At 38.1% G+C, this 20,362-nt stretch overlaps 3 protein-coding genes across 4 annotated transcripts; 2 read left to right on the top strand and 1 right to left on the bottom strand.

The window, feature by feature from the left end:
- The first annotated feature begins 338 nt into the window (after window positions 1-338).
- LOC121989210 (10 kDa chaperonin, mitochondrial-like) lies at window positions 339-2,970 on the top strand. Its single transcript, XM_042543105.1, has 3 exons — window positions 339-523; window positions 2,195-2,334; window positions 2,757-2,970. Exons 1-3 carry the CDS (start codon window positions 419-421, stop codon window positions 2,803-2,805), a joined length of 294 nt encoding a protein of 97 aa, XP_042399039.1. The 5' UTR covers window positions 339-418; the 3' UTR covers window positions 2,806-2,970.
- A 6,431-nt stretch (window positions 2,971-9,401) lies between these two features.
- On the bottom strand, window positions 9,402-11,723 carry LOC121989211 (protein FLX-like 3). 2 transcript variants are annotated; one of them, XM_042543107.1, is made up of 5 exons: window positions 11,588-11,723; window positions 10,498-11,027; window positions 10,277-10,422; window positions 9,857-9,936; window positions 9,402-9,773 (listed from the first exon to the last, which is right to left on the bottom strand). In XM_042543107.1, exons 2-5 carry the CDS (start codon window positions 11,025-11,027, stop codon window positions 9,690-9,692), a joined length of 840 nt encoding a protein of 279 aa, XP_042399041.1. In that variant the 5' UTR covers window positions 11,588-11,723; the 3' UTR covers window positions 9,402-9,689. The 2 variants fall into 2 exon arrangements, with proteins under 2 accessions (XP_042399041.1, XP_042399040.1); XM_042543106.1 differs by having other exon boundaries at window positions 10,498-11,033.
- A 7,184-nt stretch (window positions 11,724-18,907) lies between these two features.
- On the top strand, window positions 18,908-20,014 carry LOC121989212 (EID1-like F-box protein 3). The gene has a single exon (XM_042543108.1). It carries the CDS (start codon window positions 18,979-18,981, stop codon window positions 19,873-19,875), a length of 897 nt encoding a protein of 298 aa, XP_042399042.1. The 5' UTR covers window positions 18,908-18,978; the 3' UTR covers window positions 19,876-20,014.
- The last annotated feature ends 348 nt before the right edge of the window (window positions 20,015-20,362 follow it).

Below are 20,362 nucleotides of genomic sequence, written 5' to 3' on the forward strand. Positions count from 1 at the left end.
TTCTCTAGGTTTACAGGTGCGGTAAGACTATATTGGGCTTATTTTGTGGGCTTGGCCCAAAAACCGAAGCAAATAGTAAAGGTAACTAAAAATTATTCACGAAATAATAGAAATATTTAATTATAAATTATATGGAGTGGGCCAAGCCCACTAAAGCCCAATATATTCTCCGCGTTCTAGAATCTCTATGCTATAACCCTATATGCTGCTAAATTTCTAATTTTACCCCTTCGTTCCTGCCTCAGAAATCCAAGTAGTAGAACATGATGAGGGCATTTTGGTAACTTGCTCGGTTCGATTTCCCTTTCTTAAGCCCTCCCCTTGTTCCGTTCGGGATTTCTAGCTCGAGCAGCGGCCCAAAAGGTGGTCTTTCTACGTCTTCTGCAGTCGCCGCCACTTTAGCTTCTTGTGGCCATCAATGGCGAAGCGTCTGCTTCCTCTGCTTAACCGTGTGCTCGTGGATAAGATCGTCCCTCCTTCCAAGACCAGTGCCGGGATCCTTCTCCCGGAGAAGACAACCAAGGTGGTCATAATCATTATTTATCCTTGATTTGGATTATTTACTCTCGCTTGGTATTTGTCAGTTATACATGGTTGTTTATGCATATTGTTTCTGATTCACTTTGAGCCAGTGCAATCTTCTACGTAGGGTTTGACACTGAGTTAAGTTTTGGGTTTTGGAGTTGCATTTGAGCACTGCTTTATCGATTTTTTTTTGTTTTTAATCACACATGCAGAGATGGACCAACGAACCTAAAAGACTCCGTTTGTGGTCACGAAATAACACTACAAGGCTGTAGTTGTCGTTTTTGATGAGTATAAACTTGAATGTCGACGACTTTTTTATTTATACCAGCAAGGGTTTGCCATAGGGCGATCGGTTTGTCATTAGCAATTTGCATATTTGGCGATTCTCGTTCCAGTCAAAATCGTTGGAGCCGTTATGCTTTTGTTTAGTTAATTGTATCCTGTAGTTTAAGTAGCTGGATGTGAAACAACACCATAATGCGTGTTGAGACTGAATCAGAGAGTAATTTAAATTATTGATCTTTTGACAGTACAAAATTAGGATAAAGGGTAAGTTGGAAGCACATAAATTCTTTTTAAAAATAGCTTTGGTTGAAGCTGCATACATTTCTTTGCTCTTGGATCCTCTAAAATGTTATGCCTCTCATTTTGGCAACAAGGAAATGGGCTTGGTATCCAGATTATATCATTGTTTGTTTGTGTGTAACAATTCATACACAACCGGAATTGAACATGGGCAAGTTCTATGTTTTGTCAGTGAATTAAATAACCATCAATAGGTGCGGTTAAAACCAATATTACTTTTACGTAATCAAGATGAGATGAAAATTGGGTTTCCAATAATTTTTACAGGAGATTATTTGCCTAGGAAGAAAATATGAATAATCATCCTAACATGTGGCAAAAAGGCGTTTCGCTCGCCCCCAGCGCCCCCGCCAACCCGTCCCTAGGCCAACACGGAGGAGGTAAATCACGGGTGGCTACTAGCCATTAGTACAAATGGCCAAGACATGGGGGAGGTTATGCTCGGTCACGCCGAGTTTCGACTCCAAGACCTCATGTGGCAACACCCGATACCTTAACCATCGCACCACCCCGAGGGGACAATAATCATCCTAACATGCATTTATATTGAGTGCTTTAATCAAATAATAAGTCTAAAAATAATAATAATAGCCAAGGACTAGCTTTCAAGTTTCAGATACACATAAAAAATAAGCAGTAGGTCTAGAGCTTGTGTACAGTTGATACAAATAAGATCCTAGTAAATCATTATTAACAATTTTGTTGGATTGACTTTCTTTAAAGCTACCTTCCTAGGCGGATATGTATATTAACTTTTTGCTTAGTGACCTATATTTATTTTTAAACTCATATTTAGGTTTGGGGTTTACATCTAGTTCTTATATTAATATATCACTTTTTGTATTGAACTTTGCAACTGTATTTTACTTTATCATTTCTTCTTGTCCGTTGTAATAAGATGAGCATCTTTAGTTCCAATTAAATTGTTTAAATTACTATATTTGGACAATACTGGTGGTAAAGTTTTTGACTTCAATTCATTATACCAATTTGCCTGTTAATTCCTCGTTAAAACAAATATTAGCATTTGCTATAATGTATTTTGCATAATTACTAGACATCGCTGTAATTTTCCATGCAGTTGAACTCTGGAAAAGTTATAGCGGTAGGCCCTGGAGCACGCGATAGGAATGGAAATATCATCCCAGTCACTGTGAAGGAAGGAGATATAGTTTTGCTGCCAGAATATGGTGGAACTGAGGTCAAGCTTGGCGATAAAGAGTATGTTTAACTTACCTATATGATCCTCTTCTCTTACAATCACATTGCAAATATGGTAAAAAAGAGTAGGATCTGAAGATTTAGCATGTTTGAAAGTTAGAGAGGGGGGAGATTTCTTCGTCTACTTGAGTGCATTTTTCATGATTAGTTGTTTATATTTTTTGGTCATTATCAGTTAAATGAATTGATTTCTTCCGACCACTCCTCACTTCCAAAAGGTTTAAAATGTTTCTTATTTTTAATTAATTATTTTTCCTCGCCACCCTTATGTCTTCCTCCCTCTCAAGGAGACATACTAAAAGACGGATACGGCTAAACATATCTTAATTAAGTAAATGAAACAATTATTAATGCCCTAGTTTCGTACTCTTTGTTTTGTATTTTATCTAATTTGTTAACTAATGCTTATCTTCTGTCCCTAGGTATCACATCTTCAGAGAAGACGACATTCTTGGTACCCTTCATGACTAATTTCTTACAATATTAAGTTTTCAGTTTGGTTTGTAGTCTTTCCTTGAGGTTGTATTAGAAGCTTTGAACGTTTGAAATCCTACTCTTGCTGTCATTTTTCGATCATAAGTGATGGATCAAAGTGTCATTGACTTCAAATTTTGGAATAAACTATTTTGATACTAATTGGGTTCGAGTAAAGAAAGATTTTAGTTTGACTCCGAGTTCGAGTTTTCTGTAAAAATTAGTGAAAGGAGTGCTTCGTTTTAACAAGATTTACCAATAGCTTCATATTTTATAATATTTAAAATAAATTATCAATATCGGTCTTGTGTTAAATACATAGCAAATTGGAACATTGTTGAGAATCTTACAAGTCACAACGTTTGCAATAATGATAGCTCGTAGCCTCAGATAATTAGATTTAAAATTTGAATTTTTAACGAAAGATTTTCCCTAGTAATAATGCAATGATTTGCCTTCCAATAAATAATCAAAAGACCTCTTATTGTAGAAGATTTTTTTTTTAGTAAAAAAATGATAGTAGAAATTCTCTAATCCACAAATTGTGAATTAGAGAATGATTCATTGCATGAGAATCATGAGAATCTTTATTTGAATAGACCTAAAAACTTGAAGAGAATTTTTCAAGTTATGCTCTCGTCGCATCAACCCTAGGCCATCATGCGAGAGATAAATCATGACAACAAAGAAAACAAATGATGATGAGATAAGTTGCACAAGATTCAGAAATTTACGCCCCGATAATTTCACGATTCGATCCTACGGTCTTATGTGATAAACATACCACGATTTATCATCTCAGATGACCCATGGGGTCAGAAGAGGACTCAATCCTGATACTATAGCAGAATGTAACCTTTAAATAAAATACGGTTTATTCAATTTATAAATTTAATGTTCATTTTATAACTAAAAACATTTTGGAATTTCATTTTCTTTTTGCGAACATAAATAACATGAAATCTCAATTTGTCCCTTCATTAAACTATTTTCTTCCTTTTTTTCAGAAAAGACTTCATTAAACAATTTTGATACAAAATACATTTTTGAAGAACGGTAATGACAGGATGAGAGAGGAAACGGAAATCCGGAAATTGTCTGAGAATGAAAGGGGTTGAGGGAACCCAAAAACAGGACCACAGCTGTTGAGACCCCTCTTCTCAATATGATAGTTTCACAATCCAACATCAACAGGCAAGAACCAGGGCAAAAAAACGAGGGGATGCCATACTCCATTAGCATGGCTTCGGGAACTACACATAGCAATGCACCACTCCACTGCGCCAGCAACCGCACAGACTGGCTGCAAAATAACAAGAAGAAAAGTTAAATTATTAAATTTAGATTATTTTTTTTTGGCAATCGCTTGGGAAAGAATGGCCAAGAGTAGGTTGAAGTCACAATTCACGAAGAGATTGAAAATTTTACTACGGTCGTATGCACCAAGGTTCAGGATAAGACTACACTTACAAACGTAGAAATCATATAAGATCTGACCAGTTTGATACATCCTCAAGAGCTTTAAGCCAAGATAGGTTAGGAACAGGGATATTTGGATCTGGCACATTGGTAGGATCCAATCTGACCCGAGCAAGTGTAACCTCATGTCTTGTATTGCGTCTAACCTACATGGTTACATGAAGACCCAGATTATGAACGATTATGCTTACCCGTACTGTCAAAGCTGGAGAATATGTAAATGTAACCTAACACTCGTGATGGGAGAAGAGAACAGGATTGCAAAGTCGTGATCGTCCTGGAAGATGCAAAACCACCATGGCAGATTGCATCAATTTCAGTAGCATTATTTCCCAGTGATGGCTTCAAAACCTCGATGAACCTGACAAGAAATACACAGCTGAGTTCAAATTCTTTTAGTTCTGTCACTATGAAAAAACCCCTGATCAAGAAACAGAACGTATAGCATGTCCCAGAATGTGACGAGACTTTTACAAAGGGGCACAAAACAATACGTCAGAACATTCCTGATATTTTTCAAAATTTCTGATCAGATCTTATTACCAGTGATTATTTTGTTTTTTTATCAAATATGAAACTGAAGCTTAGATTTCAAACCTTAGAGAGGTATCAAGAGCTTTCTTATGAGGTTATTAAGTAAAGGAAAAAAAACAAGACGGTTTGTTAACATAAATTGATACGAGAACAAGAAGACTTTGCAAACTGCTTCCTCAGGCCGTGGGCTCTGAATGAAAAATTATGAGAATAGAACAGAGGAAGAAAGCTTTCCCACCAAAAAAAAAAACAGAAATCAAATAGGTACACAAATTGATTTGTATTTTCAAATTACATATGCACCCTGTATATTATTTCTCTTGTAACTATCATGTTTGGACTGAGATTGAAAAGGCTTTCAAAATAGCAAACTATAGTTATAAAAAATCCACAACTAAAATTCCTAAACTGTCACATAGGAATTAACATTAATAGAAATCACCTTCTATTGACAGCAAAGCAATCAAGTATATATGAGAGTTACCTGGGTAATGCCGTTTCTCCTGAATGACATTAGCAATCAACTCCCAGAACAAAAGCAATACCAAATTCACCAATGGACAGGATCTAAGTTGAACACAACATAGCAACATTCATGGATAAGGAGAAATTAACTCCCTCTGCAAACAAAAAGAGAATCATTTAACACAGGTTCCTTAAAATAATAAAATGGATAAGTGAAAGCATGAAAGCCAGTATTGGACCTTCTTAAAACTGAACTAGCTACACGTTGCACCAATAGATCTCAGGTAAACACAATAAAAATGATTGATTATTACAGGGAGGGGTAGTTATGCGAAACTTTGAGGGAGTTAAGGTGCAGCATTGTAGAAGTCAGGTATGTTAGTGGAAGAAAATTTAGTGTGTGGTGTATGGTAAGAAAGTGTGTTGTGTGTGTGTGTGTGTGTGTGTGTGTGTGTAGACACACACACACACACACACACACACACACACATATCACTGGTTTACTCAACTTGTCTCTTTATTCTCTTTATCTCTATGAAGATTGCATTATCACTTTTCTCAACTAAGTCAATTTTCCCCTTCCACGTTAGTGCAACATCAAGGCTGTGGTTGCTCAGTAGCCTCCAATCCAATCAAGTGTCACCTCCAGCTGATCAATGCCAGCAGTCTTCACCAGATCTTACATTTACTCCCATACCATAAACTCATTTATAAACTTGATAAGACTTTATGCAAGTATCATATTTTGATAAGCAACTAAATTTTTAGTTGTCAAATCAAGTTAGAGTTTTATTCAAGCACAGGTTTTGACTGCAATCCAACTTAAATCATAATTCAAGTTTTCACTTTTTACCTCTGGATGAACTTGAGCTCAATGACAGTGAAATTCAAATGAACTACACTTAAAGTCAATGCTACAGTTTCAATAGATCACAATGTCCTGATCCGAGTGTCCCTAGGTGGCTATGCTAATGAGTGAAACTTCTAACCATGACAGCTTAACAAGCACCATGCACTCACATTCTAGTAAAGTCTTCAGTAAAGCTATACCAATCAATGAAAGCAACATAGTAAACCTAAAGATAATCAAGTAGATCTTGAGATAAAACTCTATCTAAACAACAAAATTTCCATCTGAAGTTGCTTCTCTTTCCATTACTCTAAATCCAGAATTCTTGATCCTCACTAAATCTACTTAGGCAACCAATCTAAATTACCAAATTAAATGATTGGAAACCAAGTAATGGCACATAGATTGTAACCTAAAGTTTCATCAAATAAATGAAAAGCCTTGCTGCTGGCACCTTTCTAGGACCATTTCTTCTTGTTTAGGCTTGTAAACCAACAAACTCTAGATAGTGACTACAGGTCTGTCATTTGGTCTTAGCACCACCTTTGCCAAAAAGTATACTAGATTTATGTTCAAAAGGAATATCCCCAAAAGACCAAGTATTCTTGCACCTAAAATACATATAGTGGAACTTGCATCAAGCGGAGAAAATGTACTGTCAAATACAATAATTCCAAAAAACATCAATGTCTAGAACAATATGAGAAGTCAAACAAGCACTTCAGAAACTATTCAATCAAATTCTGACAGTAGAAAATACTTGCCTCTATGATTTTGATCATAGACAGCCCTTCTAAGATTCTGGTCATACACAGCAGAACAACTCCAAGCATATCACCTCTCCACAATGTTGGCGGTCTATCCTAGATCCTCCACTCGAAGATTTGGGGCTTGATCTTGATTCTCTTTTAGTGTGAAGGTATTATTTCATATAATTACAGACTATTTGGAAAATCCTTCGATTGGGTGGAGCTATATTACAGTTCCCAATCTTTGGTCCACAATTTCAGATCCCCATACCCACATCAATTGAAAGATTCAGAGAAGACTTCATACAGATTATTCTCATGGTATCACGGGAGAACTTCAGGCAAGCTAACAGAAAATTAAAATGATGAAAGGAATCTGGTACAGACTTGAAAGCAATCCAAGCGAGTGAAAATGAACAAGAGAACATTGTCAGCCATCACAAAGGCTTATTTCACATCATCCAACTAGATAAACTTCAATGAACCATTTACGATGAAAACAATCTCCATTCTGCGTCTTTTGCAACATCTTAACAGAACCATCTTATCAACTATTAGTGGAATTGCCCAACTGTGGTTTGTTTGCGTATGCATCAATCTTCATATCGAATGACAGACAAAACACTTGAAAACAACTAACAAGTGTGCCAAAGAAAGAAGAAAGCTAACACCTGATGGTAATAAATCAAGTCTCTAATCCAACACATAAGAATGTTTGGAACTCTTCAAAACGAATGCATAGCATTTGATAGGAGACATTGCACAGGTTAAAGGATAAATGGTGAACTGTAGCCTAATGCCCCTTACACACGGAGGAACACATGATCATAGTGCACTACATAAGGCAAAGATATTGGCTATATTGCCATACAATGTTGTGTTAAAATTAGAATTCCCATCAATCAGCTGAGGAGATGGACTAAATCTTCCAATGCAAAAAGTGTCTCCTGAATATTAAATCATATACATTTTCCTAACAATAACCTCCACTTCCGAGCCACCTTTTGCTTAACACTATGACTATTAACTTATTCAAGTAAAATCTCAGTTTTTTTTCGCAGTCTAATCAGTTTTGAAGAACTAAATCCCCTCTTCATCTCAACCAATATCTACCAGAGCCCCAATACTTCTGTTAACATAAGCAACCAAAAAGAATATGTGTGTGTATATATATGTAGCTAAAGCATATATTAATTAACACGAAAACACTAAGATGCACTTCCCAACCTACTGAAACTTTCATCACTTCATCCTTCATAACCTATCTCATGAAAAATTATGTATACGCTTTAACCCTTGGTTAGCTTGACTGAATTCATCTTCATCAAGGTTACATTCCCATTGTCCATGAATATAAAATTGTTTACCATGAAAATGGTCTTTCCCTGCCAGACTATCTTAATGATTAACATCAAGTCTAATAATAAATTCACTTCTAAATATACCTAACAAATTAAGTAATTTGGAAAATCAACCAAAAGAATTCACAAGATACCCATTTCCACAGCATGAGAAACAGATAATCATAACATCTGGATAGCGCACTATGTAAAGCAAATGAAAATGTTAACAAAAACTATTAATTCTTTGGCAAGCTTAAGATTTCAAGTCCAAGAACATTTTCCTCAAACACTGATAAGCATTGAAGAACTGTATCTCTGCTACATTTCACAGACCACCACCATTTCCATAAACATTAGCCAAAAAATAACACAATAGATGCAACAAAAAATAATTAATTATCATGTCATGCAGGACTCATAGTACATCTAAATTCAAACAGCTAATTTTTTTTGTTGCTCTCACACCTTCAAATGCCTAACCAATCACATTAGAGTTCACACAGGCTAAGAATGGTGAACCATTACTGTCCAATAATAGTAATCCACTGATACTGCTCAGTTAGAAATGCAAGGAACAAGCATCCGATAGAATGTTCCCATTAAAGTTCAACAAGAATGGAACACCGGTGTTGGTGACATAGGAAGGATATAAGATAAAACCAGTTGTGTCTAAAGATCTCATTCCATGTTGGTCCTGAAACCACTTCCACGTAAATCTAGACTCATGCAAAAGAAAGTGAGGTGATTCCACATTCTTCCTCAATGATCTTCCAAATACTATATGTATAATTGTATATATAAAGTTGATTAAGTAACCACTTATTCAAAAGCTCGAGTTACAAGCCAATCTATACATTTATACCTGTAAAATTCCTCACACACATGTACTCCATTTGTGAATGTATATAATTCACTTGACAAAGTTAACCTAAGACATGAATTAAATATCAAATGCAATTGAATATATGGGATATTGCTCTAATACCATGTAAAGTTGGTTAACCAATTGCTAATTTGAGTTAGTACTATGCTAGTAAAGTGGCCTAGAAATGTACATTGCATCCTTGATAGCATATTCATTCCTTCAGTGTTAATTGAAGGCAACAATGTGAATACAACAGCATGCAATGGCTTGTAGAAAACAAAATGTTAACCAACATGATTGATGCATAATTAATCCACAAAACAATCTAAAAATACAGTATAAAAGTAGATTGAGAACCACATAAAATATATTTGACATCCCATAATTCCAAATTAAAATCATATAGAGCATGCCTCAAACTGACTAAAAATGAAGATAATAAGTGATGTTATCTAGCTTCTGAAAAGCAGTCTTCTGAGTGAACTGGTGGAGCATGCACCAATTGTGAAGCTAGAAAACCATCTAAATGTCTAGTGCGCAAGCATCAGCAATAGAAATAGCATAGATCCTATTTAGAGGGTAATTGAACTAGATTCTCAACGACGAGCGAGGTGAGACTTGCTGATTGCTCCCCATGATCCAGAGCCAGCACCGTACAGATTAGTCTTATCAGCAACAGGCTGTGAAAGATACAGTGGAAAAGCACATTAATAGCTATGAATCGCCAACTTGGTACTGAACTGAATCTCCAAAGTAAACTTACAGGCTTAATGCCATATTCATATCCATATGTTGAAGGATAGGGTCCTTCAGAGCTGCCAAGTTTAGTCCCATAACTTCCGCCTTCAGTAAACCGTCATACAGCAAAGTTAAATAAAATCAATGGGGAAAGTTCAGACTCCAGAATTGACTTTAATTTTTTTAAAAGAAAAACCTAAGCCAATGCAAAGAAAACATGCAGCACTGACAAAAAGATTGAATGAGAAATCATCCCCAACAAACTTGTATACGATAAGCACAATCTGCTAGCAGCATCACTGAAAATTTTTACTTGGTTTGTATAAATATTCAGCTTTAAACTATTGTGTAAAAATACCCTGATCTTGAATTGCTGACAAGGATAGCTAATGGTGATTGAAGCTAATAAGAAAAGCATAGGAGTATTAGAGCTCAGCAACATTACTTGCAGCCTGTGTCCTCCCCTCAGCACTAGCCAATTCAGCACGTAATTTTTCAATCTCACGCACCATGGAAACCATGTTCTTCTCCATTGATTGTCTTTGTTCCATCAGTTCAAAGTTTGATTTCTTTTCATATTCAACAGACATCCTACACAAAGAGAAGTGTGAGTTTAAGCAAAGAGGCATGGCAGGAGAAGAGCTGTGCAGTTAGTCAAAGTCTAACCGAAGATGCATAAGTTCTTGATGAAGCCCATCAATTTCAGCCTTCAGAGCTGGGATCTGTTGATTATCAGATTGAGCCCTTGTCAGATCGTGCGTAAGAGAACGAACCTGATTGTTGAGCTCTTGTCGAATAGTAGTAAGCTTCTTAATTTCTGTCCGTAGTTCTGTGACCTCCTCTCTCAGAGGTTCAGTAGCTCTCAGATCAGCTTCTAGCTTTAATCCTTTTTCAATCAGGTCCCTTGTGTGAGCTTCTTTCTCAGCTTGGATATCTGAAATCACCAAGTTCATCCTGTGAAGTTCCTCCCTAGCAGCAGCCAACTCCCGGTGAAAAGTCGCACGATCCTCAGCTAGCCCACAGTTCTCTGCCAAAAGCCTCCTTATGTCCATCATTTGCAATTCAAGTTCCTCTTCAAGTGCTGCTGGGTGAAGAGGCTGGGGGAAAGGTCCACGAACAAGTGGTCCTGGAGGAGCAGGATAACCACGCCGAACCTCTTCAAAAGCTTGGCGTCGTCCACGACCTCTACCAGCCATCTGGATCTACAATCAGATGAAGTCAAGCATCTACAGAAAACATGTATGAATTTTTTTTTTTTTGTGCTTCAGTAAATTCACTGAATTCATTTCGAAATATCTTTTTTTTTAAAAAAAAAAACATCAAATCAGAAGTATGAACTCAATTGCAACTTGTTGCCACCAGCAAATTTGTCATGCAAATGACAAATCGAAAAAACAAAAGTTCCAAATCTATAAGATCTAAACAAAACCGTCTCATAAATATATAGCACCCCAACAAAAAGTGTTTCCTTTAAAATGCATGGATTAAAATTGGTTCACACAGAAGAACTATTCCCAGCTTTCAACAAAAATCTTAACAATTCGAAATACAGAACATCAGCTTTTAATAACTAAACAAAGACAAATAACAGGATGAACAGAAGAAAGGAAAAAAAAAAAACCATAACAAAAACGCCTAAGGGAATCTGAGCGATGAAAAGAACTTACTCTAGGCTTCTGCAGATTACTCTTTGTTAGATCTAAACAGAATCGATGAGAGGCGTTCATCTACCAATAAAAAATCGATGAAAACTTACGGATATCGAGGGCGGCGAAGCTTGTGGAAAGAGGCGGTGGGTCGAAGGGATGGGAGCCGATCGAATTCGCGAGAGCACCGGCGAAACCCTACGCAAGCCTGGGGCTTCTATTTCGACCGGGAAATTTGCATATCTGCCCTTGCAACATGGATACTTCCTTTTTTTTCATCAAATTTTCATTTTCAACCTCCAAATACAAATTTTCTCCGTATTTACCTCGCAATGCCCTGGGACTAGTGGCCAAGCTATACACTTTTCGTTTTGTAACCCCAAAAAAAAGTAGTGCCCCTTATTTTTATTACGGCATTTTAGTAAAAGTTTCAGTATTATTCATTTAAATACCCAACTTTCATAATGTATGCATGACATACCCATTATATCCTCTTTTTTACCGTTTAAATTTTGTTCAACCCCTTCAACAAATTTATTACTCCCAATTCACGTTATTAAATTCCAAAGACATAAATTAAGGAGGATTGCATGAACACATTCATTTTTTATTTGACATTATTTGAAGTTTTGTAAGTCAATCAACTAATTTTATCCCTGTATTTTTTAAGTCTATTTAATATATTTATGTCCTTGTATCTTAATTTAAAAATATATATTGAGATGAATAAATTTTTAAATTTATAAATATTTGATAAAATTTATCATAAATTTATTTTAAAGACATAGATAATAATATTCTCTAAGTAACACTTGATTCGAAAAATATTAAAATTTTAAATTTTTGAATGATTTAAAACTAACCGACGAAATTAGAAAATTTTAAATCATTTTAAACAAAAATCAATATACCTCTAGAAACTTGTTTAATGTATTTATATTTTCTAATGTAAATTGAGAGTAGTAGATTTTTAAACTTATAAAAACTTGAAATAAATTATCACAAATTTATTATAAGTTTTAAGATAATGATACTCATTAATCAATACAACCAATGGATTCTTAGGTCTCTCTTTGTTCAAAATATATCAAACTTTTAAATTTTTAAATAGTATATTAGCATAAGTCATCAGTTAGCTTCGTCTGAAATTGACTTATACACTTAAAGAATTCTGAATTATTCATGCTCTTATATTTGAATCGATGATATAAATTAATAGTAATAAATTTTTAAACAAGTTGTTGAGAAAAACAAAGATCTATTAAAAGAGCAATATTGATTTTTTTTATAATGTGGTTTAGTTATAATAATATTGAATATATAAATAAAAATCATTTTTATTTATATAAATAATAATATTTTTATAATCAAAATTAGGATGAAGTATATATATAAATGGGCAGGGATGGCAATCACAATAAGAAAATTATCATTTAGCGACCGACTTAGAGACGAAAATATACTTCCGTCTCTATTTTCGCCATTTTAAATTTTAAAATGAGTGAATCCGTAAAGATTAGTAACAAAAATAAATTATCCGTCTCTAAATAGAGACGGATATTTTGATTCCGTCTCTAAATAGAGACGGATATTTTGATTCCGTACGAAATATTTATTCTTTTCACTATTCAAACAGGGAATTAAGCCCCACCAGGCGAATTAGAGATGAAACTATTAATTCCGTCTCTAACTAGCGACAGAACTATTAATTCCGTTGCTATGGTTGAGATTTAGGGCACAGAGGTTCTTCACTTCGGCCTCTCGGTCTCCTGCATTTCCTCTCCTCCGACGCTCGAATAGTTGTCGGCGCTGGACTCCAACTCGAGCTCCGTCTCCTGCATTTCTCTCCGTCTCCTCCGGCGTCCTCTCCTCCGACGTCCTCTCCTCCGACGCTCAAGCAGTTGCCGTCGCCGGACTCTGACTCGGCTCAACGCAGTCTTTTCGTCATCATCACCAACGAGCTTCTTCCTTACAGAGTGTGCTCGGTCGCTGGTGATTTCTCTTTTCTCCTCAATCTCTCTTTTCCTTTCTTGACTTCCTCGTTCGGTCATCGAATCTCTGGCTGCTGTTCCAGTAGGAGTAGCGGAAGTGCCACGACTTCCCCGTCCGGTCATCGAAGCTCAGCAGCATCCCTTTCACAAAGCAGCATCACGTCGTTGGTGATTTCTTTTTTCTCCTCAATCTCTCTTTTCGTTTCTTGTTTCTCCTCAAAGCATAAAGGGGTTGGATCCCTTGTACATCTTGAGTTAATAATATTATTTGCTTCCCCATTTGTCAAGAGTTGAGTTGTTTTGGTGGCACAATTTGTTCGTACTGCATTTCTTGTTTCTCCTCAAAACATAAAGGGGTTGGAACCCTTGTACATCTTGAGTTAATAATATTATTTGCTTCCCCATTTGTCGAGAGTTGAGTTGTTTTGGTGGCACAATTTGTTCGTACTGCATCAAGTTGTATGAGAGCCGAACTTTTAATTCAGTCTCTGGTACAAATATATGAACACATTCCCTCAAATACATGCTTCATTTTGCTAATTCTTCTGCTTGCAAACTCTTGTATAGCTTCTCTTTTATAGAAAAAATCTAATTGTGACGCCTTAGAGCAAGAAAACACAGATTTGAAGACTCATCTCTTGAACTTGGAGGTAGATTTTCAAGCAGAGGGACAATCCCGATTGGATCTTGAGAAAATTAGGCGGGATATGCAGGCCTTCTTGGATCAAATGAGTGCAACGCCGCATCGTTTTGCCTCTCAGGAGACTCAAAACCCTAATAATCCCCCTGGTCCGTAGATTGCCATAGGTATCTTGATGTTTACCTTTTTTTTTTTTTGTTCACTAATGAAACTATGTCTAACATTGTATTATATCTTTTCAGGAACGTTGATATCTATACGACACCATCATCATATATCCAAACTAGCACTAAGGTATGTAAAATAAATTCATAATATTAAATTTAATATGTTACTCATAATTGTATATTAGTTTATTCTTTGTTTTATTAGTAATCTATCGTATTAACATTTTGCATGATTGATTACTACTCGCTAGCTTAAGATTGGATTTTCTTTCCTAGAAGGTGTTGTATTTTGTTTTTTAATTTCAGATGTTGTAGTACTATACAATCAGGTGTTTATGGTTGGGGATGTTTGGATAATTATCTTTGTTTTTTAATTGGATATTTAGTTTTAGTTTTGTGCTTGGATTATTGTTATTGGAGATGTTGTAGGAATGTAGTGTGCTTGGATTGGATACTTGGTTTGATATTTGCATTCATATATTATTTTGTATTATGTATGTATTGTGTTGTTTGGAAACCATCGTATGTGATGGTTTAGATTGATATGAAATGTAAACAAGGATAACTGCAGAACCCAAATTGTGCTGCTGAAATTTCCAAGTATTAGAGATGAAATTGTGCTGCGGAATTTTAATATTCCGTCTCTAATTAGAGATGAAATTTTAATATTTCGTCTCTAATTTCACCTTGGAATTTACTGTTATAACGACACCTTGCGACGGAACTATAATTTTCCGTCGCTGAGTGACCTGAATTTGTCTGAAATGTCAATAACTTGCGACATAACATTTAAATTCCGTCTCTAATTAGAAACATAAACTAGAAACCGTTGCTATATTTTAGAGACGGAATATATATTCCGTTGCTAAATTTAGAGACAAAATATATATTCTGTCTCTAACTAGCGATGGAATTTAAAATTCCGTCTCTAAATATGGTCAGCGACAAAACTCGTATCGACGCAGTTATTCAGTCGCTAATCAGTCGCTAATATAGTTTAGCGACTGAAAATTCTGTCTCTAATGCTGATTTTTTTTGTAGTGAATTTCACCCGAACCTGATGGAGGATCCGATATCCGACCCGAATGGAGGAGGGTATGGAGGGACTATCAATACCCGATATCCGACCCGAATACCCAATTAAATAATATATATACATATATTAAAGAAAAAGTTCTTTTTCCAAAATCAACTTACTATTTTTGTTGATATTAGGAGAAGACTATATAGACGTTTAATCTATTTTTTTAATTATATATATATATATTAATAGATCGTTAATTTTAATATATTTTTGTTGAATGATAATAGTTGGATAGAAAAAAGAAAAATTATAATTATAGAAGATATCCGATTATTAAATGGGTATGAGTATACCCTGTTGGTGCAATATCCCTCAGGTCAAGGTTGACCTGGTTGACCAAGCTTGAGTCTTGGTTTGAGTTTCGATGTTTGACAATACACGAATAATGCAATTGCAGTTGTTTGTGTGGGGAGATTGTTGGTGTAATTCCCTTCTGATCAGGGCTTGATCAGGTTTGTTGAAGAAGAGTCAAGTAGGTCAAGGTTGACCATATACTTCGCTGGGAAGTCCTAACTGGGATGTTAGGCAGAAGGAAAATCCTGGTGAGTGAAGCCAGGTGAAAGACCTAGTGAGTGAAGCTAGGCAGAAGGGAAATCCTGGTGAGTGAAGCCAGGTGAAAGACCTAGTGAGTGAAGCTAGGCAGAAGAAAAACCTGGTAAGTGAAGCCAGGTAAAAGTCCTAGTAAGTGAAGCTAGGTAGATGGGAAGTCCTGGTGAGTGAAGCCAGGCAACGGAAATCCAGATGGGTCAAGGTTGACCAGACATCTGGTAAAAGTCCAAGTAAGTCAAAGGGATTGACCTGATACTTGGCAAGAAGGGAAAAGTCCAAGTAGGTCAAGGGAGTGACCGGATACTTGGCACGATGAGGAAAAGTCCAAGTGGGTCAACGTGATTGACCGGACACTTGGTGAGGGAGTCCTAGCAGGTCAAGGGTGATCGGATGCTAGGCATGATGAACCAACAGGTCATGGATTGACCAGATGTTGGTTTGGGGGCTTGGGACTTGGTTTTGGGCAAAAACCAGCAGCTGGATCGATCAACCGATCGATTGGCTTGAGTCCAATCGATCGGTCGATCGATTGGGAAGTCCCTGCGAGAAGCTTCATCCCAATCGATCAGTGGATCAATTGGGAGGCAGTCGCGAACGCACAGAATGCCTCTGGATCGATCAGTGGATCGATTGGGGTGGCGCGATTTGTCTCGATAAGCCCTGGATCGATCAGCCGATCGATCCAGGCAAATTCCCATAGCACAGAGGCGCTCTGGATCGATCCAAAGCCTCCCCGATCGATTGGGAGCAATCCAATCGATCGGGATCCGACCGTTAGCGCAGATAAAGGCTGCAGGCGTGCGTCTTCTTCGGAAGAACTTCTACTGTTCAATCACCATCTTCACCAGCAACTTCACAGCTCTCACTAAGCTCCAGATCGCCAATTCTTGAAGGTTCTTCCAAGTCAAGAGGCGGATCAAAAGCAAGAAGAAGAAGCTAGGGTTAGGGCTTTTGTACTCATTGTAAGCTTATGCTTGTATTTCATTACCTTTCCCTTTTTTCTTGTATTAAGAGTCTTGTAGGGCTTCTCCGCCTTTGGTAGTTACCATAAAGGAGTGTTTCATAGTGGAGGGTGTGTGAGTAGGTGTGGATCCTTGGACTAGTCACCTCTTGTGAGGTGGATACCAAGTAAACCATCCTTGTTAACGTTTCGTGTGTTTGTTTCTGGTATTTCCGCTGCATATCTCTGAAGAAACAAGCAACGACGAGCACCTAGCACGCGAAGAGCTATTCACCCCCTAGCTTCATTTTGGTCCCAACATACCAATCGGAGATCCTATACCCGATGGATATGGGGACGGAGGATATAGAATCCGACCCGAACCCAACCCATTGCCATCCATATATCCAACTATTATCATTAAACAAAAATATATTAAAATTAACAACCTATTAAAAAATATATATATAATTAAAAAAATAGATTAAACGTCTATATAGTTTTCTCCTAATATCAACAAAAATAGTAAGTTGATTTTGGAAAAAGAAAATTTTCTTTAATATATATATATATATTATTTAATCGGGTATTCGGGTCGGATATCAGGTATTGATAGTCCCTCCATACCCTCCTCTATTTGAGTCGGATATCAGATTCTCTATCGAATTCGGGTGAAATTATCATCCCTAAATATCCGCCACCTATTTTTTTCAATTTGAAATTTTTTTTCTATGTAATATTATAATCCAATTCTTAAAATTTAAAATTTTAATTTAAAAATAAAATTTTATTGACATAATCAAAAACTTTTTTCAAAAAAATCATCAAGGATAAATATACTTTTTTTTTACTAGAGTAAAATGTCTTCTTCACATCTTATTACGGGGTCGAAGATACTTTTATCCAATATTTTAAACGAATTACTTTTGAACAATAATAAAAATACGAAGCCTTTTGATTTTATATTCTGTCCTATGCCACTAGTTGGTTTGCAACTCATAGGAGACAGAAATTCAAACTCCCCTATCGAAGATAAAACTCTCCAAAGCATCGCCGCACTGCTTCCTTCGCCAAGAGATCAGATTGGGAATTGCACTGTCTGCTATCGTGGTTCATCATACTTTTCCAATCTATGCTTAACAAGGAGGGTTGACTTCTTCGCCTGCCTTCCCGAGAATTTTCAGTGTCGACGGTGCCAACGACTGTGACCGTGCTCTTCACCGTGTTCAACGCCACCGACGACCTTGTCCTTGGCGGAAAACAGGGATAAATCCTGGCACATAGTTAAATCGCTTTCCTTTTGTTTCCCAGGAAATCAAGAGGAGGTTGCACTGGATCATTATGTGGAAATTAAAGACGAAGGATATTAAGAAGAAAGATATTATGAAACATCGATGAGCAACAACATCAATCAATCAATTGAATTGTGGAATGGTTGGTTCATAAGCATTCGATCAACCAACCCAGTGCAACAAAATTCAGGGACACTCGCTTCCAATATTTTTATTATTTATTTCTGGCCTTTTACAGCAACAAGCCGTACATATTTAAAAAATAAGCCGACAGGAATTATAAAAAAACACGTTTTCAAGACATACGTGGACGGCGAAGATCATCCCACGTAGCCATAAATTTTGCAGGATCGCTTCTGGCGCGGCACGTGTCCCCACGGAACTTGGAGACGTGTCAGTGGCCTCAGTCCCACGTCATATCAAGAAGGTTCAAGAAAGTTGAATGGCCAACGCACGGCGGAACTTATGCAAACACTGGGATCGATCTTACCTGATTAGGACTGTGCCAAGCCCTGTGTCTCGCAGATATTTTCCTGGTCCCATCGCAGATCGATATCTTGAACAGCTGGAAAATGCCCACGTGTCCTTCGCCTTTCCTATTTTAAAGCATTCGCGTCCGTCAAGAAGCTGCCAGATCGCGACACACGTCCTCGATGGCTTTGAAGGACGCGTGTCGGCGAAGCAGCGGATCGCAAGTCCGACGAGAACCGGGTTCGACCGGTGTAGTGTGGAGCCGCCACGCGTACAGAGTCTATATTAGCCAAATCCAACGCTTTCCTCCTCGTCTCAGTCTTTTGCAATCGATTCGTTATCGAATAAAATTGGATTCCATAAATCAATGAATCGAATTTACGGATTCCAACCAGCGACGATGGAGAGTAGTAGTAGGCGTCGGAGCTGTAAATCTTTGCCTAATTCGTCGCCGGCGAGAACTGCCAGCGACGGGAACACGGGGATCATGGACGAGAAGGTGCTGTTTCTGGTGTTCCGGAGCATCAACTGGGATCCGCAGGTGATCTGCCTGGTCGCGTGCTTGAGCCGGCGGCTGCGGGCGGTGGCCCGGCGGGTGCTCTTCCGGGAGCTGTGTGCGGCGCGGGCGCCGCTGATGGTGGCGGCGCTGACAGCGAGCGGGGCGAAGCCGTTGGGGCGGCTGGGAGGCGGGTGGTATGCGCTGGCGAAGCTGCTATTCTTCTGCTGCGGCTGCGCGGCGGCGACGCGGTTCTTCTCGCCGGTGGAGACGCCGGCGAAGGGGCACTTCGTGGGGGTGTCGCGGTTCTCGAAGACGTCGGGGCGGAGCTTCCTCCCCCGGCGGTGCTGGGGCGACCTGCTCTTCGTCAGTGACCCCTGCGAGCACCCGGAGGCGCCCGGCGGCTGCGGAGGAGAGGACTTGGGGGCGTACAGGGGCGTGTTCAGGGGGTTCATGAGGTCGAGAACGAGGGCGTGTCTACTCAGGAAGAGGGCGGAGCTGGAGGCGCGGGTGCGGTGCCCCTACTGCGGCGCCCGGGTGTGGAGCATGACGGCGGCTGGGCTGGTGCCGAGGAGCGCTGCGCGGAGGCTCGGCGCGCACCAAGGCAGCTTGGAGTACTTCGTATGCGTCAACGGACACCTCCATGGCTATTGCCGGTTGGCTCATTTGTCCTCCTCCGACAGCGACCACTACGACGCTAATGACTCCGACGACGATGACTCCGACGAGGTTGATAAGGAAGGCGATGAGGGGAACGTCCCATGCTAAATGCTAACCATCCTTGTGAAGGCTATGGAATATGGGAAGGCAGGAGATTAGCCAGGAAGACTCCCTGTATCCGATAGTTCTGTCACAGGTCGAATGAGATTCTAGGATTTTGCGAAATGCAATGCGTTTCATAACTCAAGTTTATTATTATTATTATTTATTATTTATTTATCTTAGTTGGAACCAAATATCTCATATGGATAATAAAATATTCTGATTGATCCAGCTTGCTTCTGATTGTTTCATTCTCAAGACATCCACAAAGTCAGATTCATCTCATTCAAATATTCATGGCTAAGAGATAGAGGTACTAGGCCCTTAAAGAAGAAGGAAGTCAAAGCCACTCAACACTTTTTTGTTGATTCTCTAATTCACGAAAGCTCGTCTTCACCCACTTCCTTGACTTTCCATGGCATGCATCAGCCCGAATACATGGTCTATTGGATGTTCGGTCTATTGGTCTTACTACTTTACAGAGACCTATAAG

Source organism: Zingiber officinale, chromosome 6B (genome assembly GCF_018446385.1).
Source record: "Zingiber officinale cultivar Zhangliang chromosome 6B, Zo_v1.1, whole genome shotgun sequence".
In the NCBI taxonomy this organism is placed as follows: domain Eukaryota; kingdom Viridiplantae; phylum Streptophyta; class Magnoliopsida; order Zingiberales; family Zingiberaceae; genus Zingiber; species Zingiber officinale.